Genomic DNA, 19,240 nt, shown 5'->3' with positions numbered 1-19,240 from the left:
ATATGCATTAATTGTGATAACAATGAATACAACTTTAACTTTAATAAGATATACATATACATTGTAACTTTCATACACAATCTTTAAAGCGGTTTTTTTTTCATTTTATGATTAAGTTTTCGTTGCTTTGGTATTTTCAGGTGGTATGGCGATATAAATGTAGATAAAAATTCATAAAAATCAAGATACATTCATCATTCCAGAGTTTTAAAATTTTACAATATTTAACCAAAAAATTTATTTCAAAAATTTTTGGATGTTAAAATTATAAAAGCCCTGGCGGGATTCGAGCTCATAACTTGCAGATTCGAATTTAACGCTCTAACTCATTGCGCTTTGCAGTTAGGTGTCAATTAGGAGAAAGAAAAATTATGAAATTATACTTTAAAATTTTACTGTTTATTTCAGTTGGAAGTACGTCGCAATTTAGAGGTGTCCCATACCACCTTAAAATCTGAAATGGTAAAAAAAGTTGATTATGTAACGTGTTTTGTTTTCTTTTCAAAGCCTAAATTTTTAAAGAATTTTTGATTTGCAATATAGAAAAAAATGTTGCAACACTCACTTCCTAATCAAATAATAATCGATTATAAACCAATTTGTGCTACAAGCGATGAGTCCCTTAACGTGAGGATGATCGATGGGGTGTGACTAGGTGGATTTGTACACACCCAAGTCTTCTATGATATTCTGCCTAATCTGTATAGAGAATGGGTGCGATATCAAATTGACATACAGGTAAGTTCACAAATATGCGGATTTTTATCTTCACATTACACTGTTTGAGGGGATGGAATTATAAATTGACTACTCCAGATTAAGTGAAAGCTTTTTCTTTCCACGCCACTGTTTACAAACATTTCGAAAATACATAGATAACGAATTTATTCATTCAGACTTTGATTTCAAACACACGGACATATAAGCGTGTTATATTTAATTTATTGAGTACATGTATAGGCTAATAAAATCCATTCATATTAAAGTTGAAAAATATATACCCCAAAAAAAAAATAGATTTCAAGATTAAACCAAGTGATACTCTTTGATATACACGGTAACATGAAAACTACTTCACCTCACTGTTATAGATATTATAAAAGAAAAATCGCACTATCAGACAACAAAATTTGAAAAATCACGTGTACATAAAGACCTAAACCAAATAATTCAACATCAAACATTTTAACATCTACATTCACATATTATATACAACCATATCTACATGTATCTTATTTTTGGCTTTTTGCATTTAGATAAAGTATAGTTTCCCAACAAGACACGAGACAGATACCAAACTTCAACTTATATGATAAAGTTTTGGTTTACTAAAACGTCTGCCGGTCTGGATTTTATCATATTCTAAAACACACACATTAAATATATATATATATATATATATATATATATATATATATATATATATATATATATATATATATATATATATATATTGGGGGGGGGTCAAATGATTATCGTGCGGCGCATGTCCGATTCCCTGTGACACCGACAAAGGGTCCTCGCATCGTCGTAAAATCATGACCAATATCATTATGTGCAATCCTCTTCCATCTGAGAAAATTATTCGGAGTCCGGGCCATGGCTTGTGAAACGAGCTGTAACTGCGGTCTCCAAATCTTTATAGTTAATGGCATGATGACAAACTACACTGTTTGATGGTTTTGCAGGTCTTTTGAACCATACCACGAGTCAATGACCTTGCGTTGCATTGGATGCTGGAATTTTTATAAATAAAGTTTTTATTGAAATACAATTTGATTGTCCGGTGCACGTCACGATGAAATCGTCACAATCATACCCCTGATTCACTCGATGCAACGGAAGAACCATGCGAGTTGGAGAAGAACTGTTGCCAGATATCCTTTTTTGTTGGAACTTTCTTGTGTTGCTTTCCAGCCTGCTCAGGTGGAGATGCGTTTCCATCATCATCATAGCACGGGTTCTTGAATGTGACGTCGGGTGTGGGTGTGTCCGCTTGGTGTGTAGCTAGTATTTTATGTAGATGGTTGGGAGGTTTCAACAATTGTTCCTTGTCAGGCTCCACGGTCAGACTCGGTGTCGTTTTCTCCGCTGGTGTCTCATTTTTGTCATAATCAAAGTAAGCGCTTGACATTTTTTTTCCGTAATCGTCCTCCGCAGTAATCACAATGTCGGGATTTTTTCGCTGATGGGACAATGCTGCTCCATTGTCTGTTGGTGTAAGGAAAGGTCTTTCTATTTGTCTGTGCTGAGCATGCGCCTCATTAAAGGGTTCAGTGGCAGTTGAACAAGAAGCACATTTCCGTGTGATTTCAGAGCTTGCGTTACTTATGGAATGCAGTCTCCTAAGAGAAAGATCTTCATACAACTCACACGTACAGTCCCACGAAGTAGGACCTTGACAACGGATACTTTCTGCGATGTCAATGTAATTCTTCTCTAGGATATCTTGCATTATTTCGGCCACATTGATTTTGTTTCTTTGAAGCAGTTTTAGATTTTCAAACACATACTTCCATACCTTGCTTCCCTTAAATTCTGATTGTGGATCGATGTATTTTCTTAACGCCGTGGCCCCTATAATCCCCCGTGAAAACAGTTCATCGATGACTTCCTCCGGCTGGACTCTTCTACTGATTTGACATCGTACACACGTCACTTCTAACTTATCGTCCTCAAACAAACTAACATCCTCCTCTTTGGCATTCCTCAAACATTGCTCCAGTTCTTCTACCAAATGGCCGTGAGATTCTTTTAGAACTACAAGAAAAGCATTGAATTTTTGGGCGTCATAGGATCCAAGTTTTAGCAGAAATATTCGCAACTGATTCGTTCTGCTCTTGTGGCTGTTTATTTCGTCCAAAGTTTCACGGTTTATGACGTCATATTGAATGAGTTTGTCAATTTCTGATTCCAGATGAAAATCTTGCAGCAGTTTTCTGTGGGCTTTCCTGAGGGCAATCTTGTGTGGGGCCACAGGGTAATCTAAAACAGAAACAATCAATTAATACAGAAAAATGTACATGTAATTTCAAATAATACACGAAAAATGTTATTTCAAATAATACACAAAATTGTAATTCTAAATAATACACGAAAATGTGTAGCCCGAAGGGCTTTATGATAGATTTGATCACGCCCCGACCGAAATTATCACCTCATAATATTTAAAGAATGATTCCTTATTACTTATATTTATACAATATTAAGCCATTTTAAGCCGTTATCACGGGCAAAGATACTGGAAAATGTTAATATTTGTTGATAAATTGCGATGTCGAGAACACAAAAGGAGAACTGTTGCAATAACATACCGTGCGCTCTGTGTAGTTGTATCCCGATGGTCCGCTGCTCAAGGATATTATCAAGTTTGGCTTCTATTCTCTGAAGTCTGTCCTCAAGCGCAGAGATCATCTCGTGTCTGGTTGTACTGTAACTAGATAGACAAACCAACAAGGTTTTATGCAGTGTCCGCGTGTATTTCAAAACACACACCTTGATATTTTCATTTCAGACAATTTAAGTGTTGCAGTTTGATGTCTCGGCCATGCGGCACATGATGAACAAAACAATTTACAGTGGCCAAACTACATTCAACTGAATAAATAAGTATACTATGTGCATATTTTTCGTTTATAAATTTTTGACGGTTTATCCTATTAAAGAATCTTTAAAATATCTACCTAACTTACTTTTCATCAGCGACTTCCGTTTTAATTTTTAGGACCTCAATGGATAATTTTTGTCAACCTATATTTGATCGCATCTACTTTGTATCCGTGGATTTAAAAATCAAATAGAGTTATCAGTTTTTCAGTGTAATCTTAACGTTCTGAATAATCTATAACAGATAATGAGATATGTGGCTTTATCAAATATGGTCATCTAAGGTCACATTACCCCCCTCTCCACTGTGCATAGAAGAGGTCTATGTATCATTTCAAGCTTGAATTTATTTCCAAATATTTACATCTACCAAGTATTATTCCTTCTATTTCTTACGGAAACTTATAGTTCATAGCTCTATAGAAACAGCCAGACTGAAATCTACACGCCCCGTTTATCGATTGGTCAAAATCTACAGCGGCTGAAACTGACAATAAGCTGACAGGACAGATATCGACCTGCCTTGTTTATCGACTGGCTCAAACCTACAGCGACCTAGGAAAAATCACGGACTGCACGAAATAATCATGACAATGTCAGACTCATATACAGATTACGATTTGGCTATTTCTTTTAGCTAACGTACTTACATACATTAACAGTAATTTATTAAAGTTTACTTACTTTTCATAATCAATTTATCAATTAGCTGAAAGAAAGATGTTAATATAAAAAACAAAATGCTCTCTTTGATGATTCATTCGGGTTATGAAGGTAGCGATCCTTGCAGAAAAAAAATTATATAACCCGCGGGTTATGTATTTTTTCTGCAATGTCGCTACCTTCATATGAATGTATATATTAGAATAGAAAGCATTTTATTGTTTAAATAATTACATCTACCAGTATTGTTCCCTCTATTTCTTACGGAAACTTATAGTTAACTCATAGCTCTATAGAAACAGACAGACTGAAATCTACACTTCCCGTTTATTGATTGGTCGAAAGCTACAGCGGCTGAAACTGACAAGACACGCCCTGTTTATCGATTGGTTGAAACTTACAGCGACCTAAGAAAAATCACGGACTGCACGATGTCAGACTCCAGTTCTCACAGGAGACGATTGGACCATTTCTTTTAGCTAACGTGCTTATCTACGTTAACAGTAATTTAGTGAATTTTACTTTCTTTTCATAATCAATTTATTAATTAGTTAAAAGAAAGAAGTTAATACATGTATAAACAATAAAATGCTTTCTTTAATGATTCATGCGGGTTATGAAGGTGGCGATCATTGCAGAAAAAAAATTACATAACCCGCTAACGCGGGCCATGTATTTTTTCTGCATTGTCGCTACATTCATATCCCAATGAATCACCAAAGAAAACATTTTATTGTTTAATTGAAATTTGAATAAATGACAACTCATATGCAGACCAGACAAAAAGATTCCCCTTTTATATTTAGATGCTATTAGATTATATTGTTATACTTTCATGTTAAATACTGAAATCTGATTGGTTAAGACGCAGTTGATAATATTTACTATTACCCTCAGCGTTAGCAACGCACTTGGCAACGGGTAACATTAAAAATGTTACATGCGCGAAAATTATGCGCGTACGGTTCGCTGTAGAATTCACGTTATTCCTATATAAAAGCAGTAAAATTTTCTTAAAAATTTTAAAAAAGACATTCAGTATAACAAAATAAATAGTGCCTGTTTGGGAGGATAACAGTTGAAATTGACACCCCTCGAAAACCATTGTCAACCTCCGCTTCGCGTCGGTTGACAATGGTTTTCTCGGGGTGTCAATTTCAACTGTTACCCTCCCAAACAGGCACTATTTATATACTAATAATAAATGTAAAAATAAATACTACCATCACCCCCTCCTACCCAAAAATGTATTTTACCATGTGTGTAACTAGCTGTAACAAGATATCTGTGAGCCAGTGCTCACTAGTGATACCCCCGCTCTGACGTGAATATGCAACATAAGCAAAGTCGACGTTTAACAGAAAGCAGGCATCCGATCGGTACAGAAATATATCCCACAATATGACATGCCTAAACAAATACTGTGTAAAGAATTCCAAGTATCTGCGATAAATAGCTGCTGAGAAATCTTTGACAAAAATTTGTTTGAAAATTTTGGCTAAAAATAAACAAAGTACTCATTAAACAGGAAGTTGACGTCTGATTGGTACAAAAATGCATCCCGCGATATAGCATGCCTATACAAATACTGTGTAAAAATTTCAAGCATCTGCGATTAACAGTTGCTGAGAATTCTTTGACGAAAATTTGTTTGAAAAAGTTGGCTAAAAATAAACAAAGTCGTCATTTAACAGAAATTTGAAGTCTGATTGGTACTATATAAATAGTGCCTGTTTGGGAGGGTAACAGTTGAAATTGACACCCCGAGAAAACCATTGTCAACCGACGCGAAGCGGAGGTTGACAATGGTTTTCAAGGGGTGTCAATTTCAACTGTTATCCTCCCAAACAGGCACTATTTATTTTGTTATACTGAATGTCTTTTTTAAAATTTTTAAGAAAATTTTACTGCTTTTATATAGGAATAACGTGAATTCTACAGCGAACCGTACGCGCATAATTTTCGCGCATGTAACATTTTTTATTGTTATACTTTCATGTTAAATACTGAAATCTGATTGGTTAAGACGCAGTTAATAATATTTACTATTACCCTCATGGTTAGCAACGCACTTGGCAACGGGTAACATTAGAAAATGTTACATGCGCGAAAATTATGCGCGTACGGTTCGCTGTAGAATTCACGTTATTCCTATATAAAAGCAGTAAAATTTTCTTAAAAATTTTAAAAAGACATTCAGTATAACAAAATAAATAGTGCCTGTTTGGGAGGATAACAGTTGAAATTAACACCCCTCGAAAACCATTGTCAACCTCCGCTTCGCGTCGGTTGACAATGGTTTTCTCGGGGTGTCAATTTCAACTGTTACCCTCCCAAACAGGCACTATTTATATAATGTTACCCGTTGCCAGGTGCGTTGCTAACGCTGAGGGTAATAGTAAATATTATTAACTGCGTCTTAACCAATCAGATTTCAGTATTTAACATGAAAGTATAACAAAAAAATATATCCCACGATATGACATGCCTATACAAATACTGTGAAAAAATTTCAAGCATCTGCGATAAAAAGCTGCTGAGAATTCTTTGACGAAAATTTGTTTGAAAATTTTGGCTAAAAATAAACAGTCATTTTTTAACAGGAAGTTGACGTCCGATCGGTACAAAGATAAATCCCACAATATGGCATGCCAAAACAAAAAGTGTGTTAAAATTTTAAGCATCTGCAATAAATAGTTGCTGAGAAATCTTTGACGAAAATTTGTTTGAAAATGTTGGCTAAAAATTTAAAAAGTCGTCATTTAACAGGAAGTTGACGTATGATTGGTCCAAAAAATCCCACGATATGGCATGCCTATACAAATACTGTGTAAAGAATTCCAAGTATCTGCGATTAACAGTTGCTGAGAATTCTTTGACAAAATTTGTTTGAAAATTTTGGCTAAAAATAAACAAAGTCGTCATCTAACAGGAAGTTGAAGTTCGATTGGTACAAAAATATATCCCACGATATGGCATGCCTATACAAATATTGTCCATAAAGTTCAAGCATCTGCGATTAATAGTTGCTGAGAAATCTTTGACGAAAATTTGTTTGAAAATTTTGGTTAAAAATAAGCAAAGTCGTCATTTAACAGGAAGTTGACGTATGATTGGTCCAAAAAATCCCACGATATGGCATGCCTATACAAATACTGTGTAAAAATTTCAAGCATCTGCGATTAACAGTTGCTGAGAATTCTTTGACGAAAATTTGTTTGAAAATTTTGGCTAAAAATAAACAAAGTCGTCATTTAACAGGAAGTTGCAGTTCGATTGGTACAAAAATATATCCCACGATATGGCATGGCTATACAAATATTGTCCATAAAGTTCAAGCATCTGCAATTAATAGTTAATGAGAAATCTTTGACGAAAATTTGTTTGAAAATTTTGGTTAAAAAATAAGCAAAGTCGTCATTTAACAAGAAGTTGACGTCCGATTGGTACAAAAATATATCCCAGGATATGGCATGCCTTATTAAACACTGTGTAAAAATTTCAAGCATCTGCGATAAATAGTTGCCGTGATAAATGCGACAGAAATTTTTGTTACGGACGGACAGACAGACAGACAGACACACATTTAGACATATATTGGGTACTTAGTGTCCAAAACTTTATTGGGTATCATTATTGGGTACATGATATGGTTTCACACGAGAATACATTTATTGGGTTAAATTTCTTTGCAGATGTATTGGGTATCAACAAATGTCCATCAACTTCTTGGGTACATAATTCTAGATATTACCATGCATTTTTGATATAGAATTATTAAAATAATTATTTTTATTTAATTCATGAAATTTTTTAAATAATTCACAAAGCATTAAATAGTAATGCTTTGTTCTTTAAGTCTATTATAACAGTACCCCAACAAAGCATGTGTTACAAGATTAGATAAAGTAATACTCAACAGAAAACGAACAGGCCTGTGACCTACTTTGTTTTAATCTAGTATAGGAATTTATTTGATTAGGAACATTAAAGAAAGGGGGGGCTACTAGGTCATAGATATGGGGATTACCATATAAAGTGACCTATAGGGTATTACCCAAGTAAGCATTGATCATTGTCCAAGTTTTGTTGGGTAATACCCTATAAGTCACAGACTTGTCCAAGTTTTGTTGGGTAATACCCTATAAGTCACAGACCTGTCCATGTTTTGTTGGGTAATACCCTACAAGTCACAGACCTGTCCAAGTTTTGTTGGGTAATACCCTATAAGTCACAGACTTGTCCAAGTTTTGTTTGGTAATACCCTATAAGTCACAGACTTGTCCATTTTTTGTTGGGTAATACCCTATAAGTCACAGACCTGTCCATGTTTTGTTGGGTAATACCCTATAAGTCACAGACTTGTCCAAGTTTTGTTGGGTAATACCCTATAAGTCACAGACTTGTCCATGTTTTGTTGGGTAATACCCTATAAGTAGCAGACTTGCCCATGCTTTGTTGGGTAATACCCTATAAGTCACAGACGTGTCCATTATTTGTTTGGTTATACCTTATAAGTCTTACACTTCTCCATGCTTTCCTGGGTATTGTTCTTATAATAACCGAATAAGTAATCAGTAAGTAAAACACTGTCACTGTTTTTGGGGGTTAATACCTATACTAGTATCCATTGCCCATTAAGTCAGAGACTTGTCCATGCTTTTTTGGGTTTATTCCTTACAACATTTACCCAATAAAGCATGGAAAAGTCTGTGGCTTACTGGGTAATACAGAAATGTGCAATTTTAGCCAACAAAGTAATTCAGGGACTATACTGTGAAATCATTAAAATTCGTGGATTGCTAAAATTTTACAAGTTTGCGGGGACGTAATTTATAACCCTTAATTATTTATCCATGGAGGATGTTAATTTGTGGATAAGAGGCACCCATAAATTCAACGAAAATTGAGCATCATTATTAAGGAAAGTGAAAAACAACAACTTAAAGGAACTTTAAACAACAATTTATGATCATAAACTCAAAATTGATCAATTTACATAACTATCATAAACTTTGACAATCTCAACATTATCAACAATTTCAACAATTATTATCAAATATGAAATATACACAAATGCATATGCATGTACACGAATTTATCAAATCTTATAGAAAGATTGTCAGACATCTTACATGTTTGGTTAAGAAGATCAAACAGACCATTCCATAGACCTTTAAACTGGCATAATATTCAGCTCGCATACAAAATTGCAGTGAAAGTTTAAATATTCAACAGTTATTGGCTGACTCATAAAAAATACACATCCAAAAATATTCAAAAAATGTTCATATCCACATTCTGGTACAATTTGGTTTTTTTCTTAAAACAGTGACAAAGATTTTTGTATGTGTGGAATTACAATTCACATACTGTAACTTTGAAAATCTTAACATGATCAACAACTTCAATACGATATTTACTGGTATTACAATGCATATGCATGATGTTCTTTTCTATGAGCACACACATATATTATTAACAATTTCATCAAAGTTATATGATTGTATACTAAGACATAACTCAATCAAAAGTGCAAATCTTAGCAAATTTATTATTTTTTAACTCTTTTAAGGTCATTCCATATTTTTTCTTTATGGTCTCCCATATATCCTTTTCCACAATATTCTTCCGCACTTTTAGTTACATTCTGTAAGTCTTGGGCACATTTTCATTCATGGGAGTGTATTTGATGTGCAATAGTCTGAAAAATATTACCTTACTTCCTTGTTTGACCAGTTTACTCTTGTTGCTATATATAATATAAAAATATCAAATTTTTTTCCTGTATCAACATTCTGTATTGAAGAAAATTGTAAATGTTTATCTTCATAACCACCCTCTAAGGTCATGACCTACACAATGAACAAGAACATTCATTGTTTAGGGGTGGAGATCCCATTTGTTTTTAAGATATTTGGTCATCATTTCAAGTTTGTGGGGGTTGAGATTGTACAATTAATCTACAAAATTAAGATATACCTATCTTCAAAACTGTTGGGAGGAGTTATTTGCACAAAAGATGTACCCTATAAGCAAATGACTAGTTCAAAAGTGGGTATTTTTTGCAAAAATTTACAAAAGTGAAAATCCTAGCAATAATGCATATCTCGATTATATATACAATTGATCTGCAGAACAAAAAACCTTTATATTTTGAAAACTGTGTGAGTTGTCCAGACAAAGGGGGTACCCTTTTGGCAGCCGCCGGTCATTTCACCACTTCAAATACCAGATTTTTCTGATGGTAAACCCCATTAAATGCTTTCTAGGGTAACACTAGCTGTGTATTTTTCCTGCAATGCTCGCTACCTTCGTATCCACATAAAACGCCTGAGTATAGTCCACTGATGCATTTTCCATAGGCGGTAATGTAAACGTTCCGGTTCATAGCTCCGGCCCTATTTTTCGTTCAGCAACGAAGGACCTCTTGAATAAAAGCTCATCAAATTGCCTCTTTCCTGTTAAAATTTTATGGTGTGAAGTCTGTACTGAAAAACTCTAAAAATGAAAGTAAAAGTAGGGAATTTTACAGTTTTGGAAAGGGTGTACATCAAATAATTTCAATTCTTTCCTTCAAATGATAATTTAATTATGACACTTGCTTTTAAAATTGCAAATCCTTTTTTCTAACATGTGTCAAGCATTCTGATATCAAATGTCCCAATAAATGTATATACACTCTGCAATTTAGCAACTATTTTGCTTAAAGAGGTTCGCTCCTTAGGTTTCGGGGAAGCCATTTTGCGTCACCTCTAGGCTGAAATTTCTGCATCACATATTAATTCTAGTAGTATATTCATATTTTACAACGCCAAAAACACTTTATTGAATAAAATTGTTTTACCAAAATTACATTTTTACAGAGTTTAGTAAGGGACTATATTTTGTGGCAGAGGGTTTTCAAGAAGGAAATGAACATTTTTCATAACTCACTAGTTTTAGAGTACTGTTACTTTAGCTTCCTAATTTTCAGCGCAGACCAAACTTCTAGATAGTTTGTGTATTACGATATATTCATAATGTTCTAAAAACATATTTAAACAATATTTTGATATTTCTATCGGTATATTTTAGCATATTTAGCTTATATTTCATAGAAGTTAAGAAAAAATTAACTCCAATTTTGGCCTAAAATTAGCATATTTCATGCTTAATCTCAAATTTTTGAGATGTGACCCCTACATGTTTTACTTTTAAATGAGACATTAAATGTATGTCTATTTGTATGCAAAGTTTTCGAAAGATGACAATTTACTATAATTTTTTACTTTGCGTTATAAATGATTACTCCAAAATTTTGTAACATCTGTTGTTGTGTTCATTATGTACTGGCCTTTGAAGCCACCAGTAAAGCAAGAATTTTTAAACTTTGACTTAGAGTTTACTTTTATAGTCACTACATGTGTTCAACTTCATACTGTATTAAAATCATAGCTAGATAATAGTTCAAACTATAAATATTTGTTTGATTTCTTCAAAATATCAATTTCCATGTCAAATTTTAGCAAAAATTTCAGGAAAATGATCATTTCTGTTTGGGGCCCTATATTTAAAAAAAAAAATGGCATGTGACATGGATCACAAATAAAATAAAAGAACATTTTAGGTCCCCATCTTTATATCCAAGTGGTTTTCGGATGATTGACATTACTATTATTTCAGGTGCCAACCTCCTTAAAGGCACTACTTTCTTGTCCTACCGATTCTAAAAATAGTTAGAGGTATACACCCAATATGAAACAGTCATTGTGGTTATTAACAATTTTAAGCTTATACATATTCATTCCACACACCATACAGAACCGTGATTCCAAATTGGGAAAAATTTAATACATAATTATGGATTTTGCAGCATTGATACACATGCATTAAATCTGAAGAAACTGTCCAGTCAAAATTTAATGAAACAACATATAGTTCATTAGCATTTGATGTTCTTAAAAAACATATATTGTAATATTTGCTGAACTTTATTTAACCCTAGTTTCAGAAGAAATGCACCGTTACTTAACCCATTAAAGATATGTCATAAGGAAAAGGAACTTGCTAATAAGGAGGTTTCTTTTACTCTTCTTTATGATAACCATGGTAACATTTATATAAAAACATATCCTATGGAAAAGAGTCAGTTAACTAGAGTTTAAAATCTAAAAGAATAAAAAATACCCACTAAGTCTGTGAAATACGTATAATCAATATAAAGTTTCCCAGTAATTATCTGCATGTCAAATACTGAATATATAGTTTTTACAGGTTCCTTCTTTCAAACTTGGACAAGTGTAATTACCCGGTAGACATTATTGTTACAAAAATAAATTTTACTTACATCTAGTGTGTCTCATTGTTGTGTTTTAATCTTTAATGAAGTTCCAATTCAATTTACAAGGTATCTTAAATGTTTTGAATTTAATTCTACATGTATCAAACACTATCCCCAACATTTGCATTTTCATATCACAATCAGCCATATATATTTAAAACTCAGAGAAAGAGAGAGAGAACAGCTAGACAACAAACAACTACTGTAACATCTCCATGCACAACACATTTGTACAACCTAAAGACCAACACCAACACCCCCCCCCCCCTTTCAAACATTCAATATCAACCCCCACCCCCAAAAACTAATCTATTGTTTCAAAAGTATGAATAGATAAATACAGGTAATTATCTACATAAAATGATTACAGATAATTTCATTCAATATTTTGATTATGATTAACAAGGATAGGTTTTATGGATTTAGTACTAAGCAACATGGTAGGCTTTCACATATTAAAGTGTGCATACGTACATCTACATAGTCATGTCACATACATGGCAGATTTGTTTACGCAAATTTAATGCAAATCTATAATCATAAACATAGAATTGGAACCTATCAGGCATTAAATGCAACTCCCTTACAATGCAAACTAATATTACATGTAGATAGCTAGACACTGCTTAAATGAAGTATTTTCCTTCACTGGAAACTTTCTACTTATCTACGTTCACTTTTACTCGCTTGAAATGATTGCACTAAAAACCAAATGCGATATTTTTTAATTTTTTTAATATACAAACTCAAAATAAATTACATTCAAGTCAAAATCAGAATTTCTTTAATTCATTAAATTGGTTTTCAAAAGGGATTGGGTGGGGGGTGGGGTGGGGGTTGTGATGGATTTTTTCTAATAGAATGAGAAAATTATTTATATGATTGAACTTGTTGGAAATTTAAGTTGTTCACATAATTGAGAAGATGTACAACAGACAAATGCACGTTTATCATAATAATTGCAAATAAACAAGGAATATACCTTACCAGCATGGAGCTCAATATTGGTATAGTCCACTAATGCATTTCCATAGGCGGTAATGTTAACGTTCAGGTTCATAGCTCCAAAGCCTTAATTTTCGTTCAGCAACGAGGGACCTCTTGAACGAAAGCTCATAAAATTGCCTCTCTCTTGGTAAAATTTCATAATGTGAAGTCAGATTCGTTTTCCGGCAAAATGTGTCTGTATTGAAAATGCAATGTAGTGAATTTCACAGTTTTGGAAAGGGTGCAGTACATCAATTTCAATTCTTTCCTTCAAATGATAATTTAATTATGACACTTGCTTTTTAAATTGCTAATCGTCTTTTCTGACACGTATCAAGCATTCTGATTTAAAATGTCCCAATAAATGCTTATACACTCTGCAAGTATAGGAACTATTTTGCTTAAAGGCACTACTTTGTTGTCCTACCGATTCTAAAAATAGTTGGAAGGATATACTGACCTAAGAAAGCATTTCAATGTTAAAATATAACCTCACTAGGCAAGAAAGACTGTATTTTTATCTCTATATTTTTTTTCCTTATATCAAACATGTCAAATATCATGATCAATATATAGTTTAAAAAATTAACTAACGTTTCTCATGTAGGTCAGGTAGACTGCTTGCCATTTCTGCAATTGATAAAAAAATATATTGATTAAATATTGATATCAAATTTAACTTCTTTTTAAATAACATAGATCATATCCTGCACAAGCACGGGAATTTGTACATTAATATGATACAATGCTTCATGTACATTGACCTTTATTTATTCATTACAAATTGTTTTATATATATTTCATATCAAATCAGGGAGTGGATGTATACTGTAGTGCATCGTATCTCTCTCTTTTCTATTTTTTTTTGGTCAATTTTCACTTTAAGTATTATCACTGTCCCAAATAAGAATTTTCAGATAATTCAACCTCCTTGTTTTATGCATACATCATCTAATTATTCAGACAGAGAATTGTTAACACAATCTGTTCATGGTTCACAAATTAACGTACAAGCTTAGAGTACAAATACTACCGATAAGTAGTGGTATAAAAATGTATGTAATTTAAAACTTATTTATATACATACATAATTATTTATTTGCATATCTTAATTCCAAATTTTCAGATCCAAGGTAACTGCCCGATGATTAACCCTAATAATATATATCATAAATCAAATTCATAGGGCCTATCAAAAAAAAAATTGTTTGTTTCCGCTTTCATGCTGAAAAAAGTAGGATCTGTCAGTCGGAATTTTTTTTTATTATTTTCAAATATTTTTTTTTTTTAATATTGCAGTATCCATACATGCCGGTTAGATACTGACACTGCTGAATGGTTTAAAATGAGAAATACTTTTAATATCATTCCCGACTATTAAGCTGGTCTTAAGAAAACACAAAAATGATATTATATATCAGATACTTCCTCTGACAACGATGAGAGCATTATTAAAATATATAACACATGGAAACATACAGCCATTTTGAAACAAAACGTTTGAGTTACACTGATTTGAGAAGAGTAACTGCTTCAAGCGTTTTTGTGACCAAACTTTTGAGTAATTTTTTTCCAAATCAGAAAAATATGACAATAAACGATTTTCCATCAAAAATCCTTAAAAGCAGTTTTGAGTCGGGGGGGGGGGGGGGGGGGGGGGGGGGGGGGGGGGTAAAAGCAAGGGTCGGTCGGGAAAGCGGACACAAACAATTTTTTTTTAGGCCTAGGATAAACCTTTGCCCTTCTGAAAGTTAACAAAAACTTGACTGAATGGCATAGCTTTGCCAGAAACCTTTCTGAACCTTTCAGTTTACAAATAGCAGTTTTCTCTTATGATTATTTTTACACATAGGAACCCATACATATTTAATGCACATACCTTGCCCCTGGCCTCAACAAGGTCTTGGGTGTCCAAGGTTTCTTTTCCAGAGTTGAAAGGTCTGCATGCAGTGATTTTTCTATGCTGCTAACCTAAATTCTGTTCACAAAAACTTTCAATCTACAAATTAGAATTAATATTTATGTGTGTGTGTTTCATATGACTGCTAGCAATTTCTTTTATCATTGTGTACAGCTGACACTTCACAATGAATTAGAAAATTTGTCTTTTTCTCCAAAAGAAATAATGCAATATAATAAGTTAACAAATTACAATAAAAAAAAAATTTTAAAGAATGTATTTAGGTATGTTTAGAAAATTATTATTTATATTATCCAAGGCTCAACTCTTTTTTCTACAGAATCAAAAAAAAAAACTTAAATTGTTTGACAGGTACAAGATAATATAATTATATACAAACATAATTAATTATACAAGTGTTGTACATACCTTTAAACTGTGAATCCAGGGCTCCACTTTTGCTCTTTGTCCAGATGTCAGTATAGCTCTGATCATCATCATCATCATCATGTGATTCTATACAACAACAAAGAAATATTTCAGATTTTTTATAAAGTTATAACACAGGCACTTGACCTTATATAATTTTCTTGTAATACAAAAATACTCTAATAATACACAATTAAGGTACACCTCGCCACCATTTTGGATTTTCCTAGGACAGTCATACCTGCAGGAATTTCGGTGGAAATTCATTGATAAAGTTAATTTGCAATACTCTCCATCTTCAAATGGTCGTTCGACATCTACATAAGCTTCAACTAATTCAACCAAATCAATGCATTTCATCTGTTAACAATGAAAATGACCCCTCATCCTGCATCTACTGCTTTTGATATGGGATGAATGGTTAAACAGAGGACAGAAGTTGACATTTTAATGTCATACTTAGGGTAATCCCTTCCAAATAAAGCAATGATACAGATACCAACAATTCAAGGCTTACTTATTTACTAGACCCCCGATATGTTCCGAAGAAAAAAAGGAACACTACAAAAACCAAAGTCTTATTGGTCAACACTTTATGATTAACCAATGAAAATCAATGAAACATAACATTACGGCGGGGAAATTGATGTCAATCATGATCTCACTGAATAAAACATAAAATCTCTCCCGAACCGAATATATTATAACCAATATAATTATAATTATTTAAGGTAGTTAATGTGAATTTAATAACAACAAAGAGGTTCATGCTGAAAGGAACGCTGATCCAGAACATGATATAAATGGTAGTCGCAATAAAGAAACAGAGAAAACTTGGAAAGGTCTTAGTGACGGCACTTAGCCTGTCTCTTAGTATGGTCATTTAGAAATTGAGTTTAATTAAATGTATATGAAAGACTGCAAAACCAAGAGGATCAAAAATAGTTTTATGATTGAGTTTCAGGCTTAAAATCGGACTGCAGTGTTTGTTTTAAATAAATTAATGCAAGCTATTAGATGGCAGCGATGTGTACCTTGTGTATTTTTAGGTATAGGGTATACATTTTTATTGTGAAAAAGATATATTACATCATGCAGGTGCCTGGTACAATCATACTAAATATACATCATAAAACATGTACATGCATTACACAAATGTTGTACATACATCGTGCATGTGTTGACTTACCATTAAAAAGCTCATCCAGGCTTGACTTCTACTTCCAGGTGCTAAATCAAAATGGTCATCATCACATGATTCTGCTAAATCAAAAGGGTCATCATCACATGATTCTACAAAAAACAAAGAAAAAGTATATGTATATGACATAGTTAGCTTATTTGTTCATTTTGGGGACCAAAGAGGTTCATACAACTTTCCTACTGCACCCAATATATACATGTACATATAGCCATTAGGTTTCTAAAGATCCCATACCAATGAATCTTATCACAGGTAAATATCGGTAGCTCGAACAAGAGATATCTCGAATACCCTGCTTATGTTGAAGTCTACCGCCGGTCCCGACCGTTCAATCTCTATATAAATGTAATGATTTTAAAAAACTCCTGATATCTCGAATATGCATGGTACATATTTTCGAATACTCTTATGTAAAAGTATATTGAAGGGCTGAAACGCTAATTTTTCCTGATTTATCTAAAAGTGGCCGGAGTCCTTTTTTTATAACAGCTGAACATAATTGCATGGTATCATTACTTCACACGTCTGCCCATGGCAATATTTACACCTTTCAAAACTATTGTTACCTCAATCATGCGAGACATAGTTTATTAATATGGCAGCTTGCTTGTTTTGGGCATGTAAGGTGGTGTGGGGCACATCTAATATTTCAAAAGCTTTTTTGTGGGTTAAATATTGTAAAATTTGAATTCTAAACCGGTGAAAGTATTCTAATTATAATTAATAAATGTACTTGAATCCACAATAATATCGACAGATGTCCCATCCCATACCACCTTAATACATATCTATAAAATTTAGATAAAACACAGCCATGATTATCGCAAATGTATTTAATAAAACACACTGTATACCGACATATTAAATACACAGCTTGTGAAGTGACTATGGTTTATCATACATGTGAAACGTTTTTACTTTTCAATATAATTACTAGATATGATGACTGATGAGCGCAATAAATTAATATAAAATACATTAGCTTCACAAACACAAAAAATACAAAAATATACTGTGTGCATTAGCTAGATAATAAATACCGTATGTGTTATTTGGTAAATTTCAAACCATATTTTTCATTTCATACGTGATAAATTTCAGTAATTACATGGTAAGTGCTTCATCCCTTGCAAGTTGCAAACCGTCGAGTGACAAAAATTTTAAGTCATATTTGAAACGAAACATTGATTTAATAATCTAATTTTTGTACCAATATTGATATGTATTTCATATACGTATATACACAGTCCCAGCAAATGAGGGGTTAAGGATCCCAACAGTTGAGTTCATCAAAGTTTATATTAGTCATTTATGAGTATAGTAGAAGAATTTGGAATAGACGGGTACTGAAACACGTGTAAATATAAGAATGCAATTAATCAGAAAGCCATTTCAGATATCTTGTACCCCTGGATATCTCGAAATTTTGTTGAAGTCACCTCAAGCTCAAGATACCGATGTTTACCTGTATTTTCAATCTATTACCATTTACAATTTTCCCGAAATGTTTCTATGTTAGACCCCAAGAAGTGATTATAGTTGATTTGGAATCGCTAAAAAAATTTAATCATTGAAACAATGTCAATTTTTAAGACAAAAAGTTAACTAAACAATCAGTATGAATAAAGTATTAAAGGGACATGGTGACGATTTTAGTAAAAAATTATTTTGCTATTTTGAATGCACAAATAAGGCATTTAAAATGATTAATCAAAATGATTGTCAGTTGTTAAGTTTTATGCAAGATAAAGAGTTCACTGTGACACAAGGCTTTGTAATGTAAACAAGGATTGTGCAATGATTTTGTTTACATACATAAAAAGACCAGTTTTAAATTACTGAAATCAATGTGTAAAACAATTAGAAATGAAAATTTATGCCAAAAACAAACTAGCAGATAGAAAAAATCTTCTTGAAAGAAAGTTTTACAATAAAACTTCTTTATAACAAACACAAAAAACATTGACAAACTTGTTGGGTACTTTGACTAATTCTTCCATATAAGTAGTGTTGTTTAGGATTAAAATAGAGTATGTCAATATCTTTAAAGATATGAAAAGAAAAGAAATAAATAAGACTTAAAAATAACTTACATTCTTATCCAGATAGCAATAAGGCCTTGAATGGG

The 19,240-nt window shown here is 32.8% G+C and overlaps 1 protein-coding gene and 1 long non-coding RNA gene across 2 annotated transcripts; both read right to left on the bottom strand.

Annotated features, from left to right (window-relative positions):
• Positions 1 to 1,461: 1,461 nt before the first annotated feature.
• Positions 1,462 to 3,971, bottom strand: LOC128166870 (uncharacterized). Its single transcript, XM_052832307.1, has 3 exons — positions 3,693 to 3,971; positions 3,315 to 3,436; positions 1,462 to 2,985 (listed from the first exon to the last, which is right to left on the bottom strand). The coding sequence occupies exons 2-3, from the start codon at positions 3,412 to 3,414 to the stop codon at positions 1,814 to 1,816; spliced, it is 1,272 nt and encodes a 423-aa protein (XP_052688267.1). The 5' UTR covers positions 3,415 to 3,436; positions 3,693 to 3,971; the 3' UTR covers positions 1,462 to 1,813.
• Positions 3,972 to 8,815: 4,844 nt separating this feature from the next.
• Positions 8,816 to 17,464, bottom strand: LOC128166874 (uncharacterized). Its single transcript, XR_008241179.1, has 7 exons — positions 17,098 to 17,464; positions 15,909 to 15,995; positions 15,459 to 15,578; positions 14,174 to 14,209; positions 13,580 to 13,775; positions 12,599 to 12,662; positions 8,816 to 10,770 (listed from the first exon to the last, which is right to left on the bottom strand). It is a non-coding gene; the product is annotated as an uncharacterized LOC128166874 (long non-coding RNA).
• Positions 17,465 to 19,240: the final 1,776 nt, after the last annotated feature.

Source organism: Crassostrea angulata, chromosome 10 (assembly GCF_025612915.1).
Source record: "Crassostrea angulata isolate pt1a10 chromosome 10, ASM2561291v2, whole genome shotgun sequence".
Lineage (NCBI taxonomy): Eukaryota > Metazoa > Mollusca > Bivalvia > Ostreida > Ostreidae > Magallana > Magallana angulata.
The sequence above is the reverse complement of the archived record's forward strand: the minus strand, read 5'-3'. Positions and strand labels throughout refer to the sequence as shown.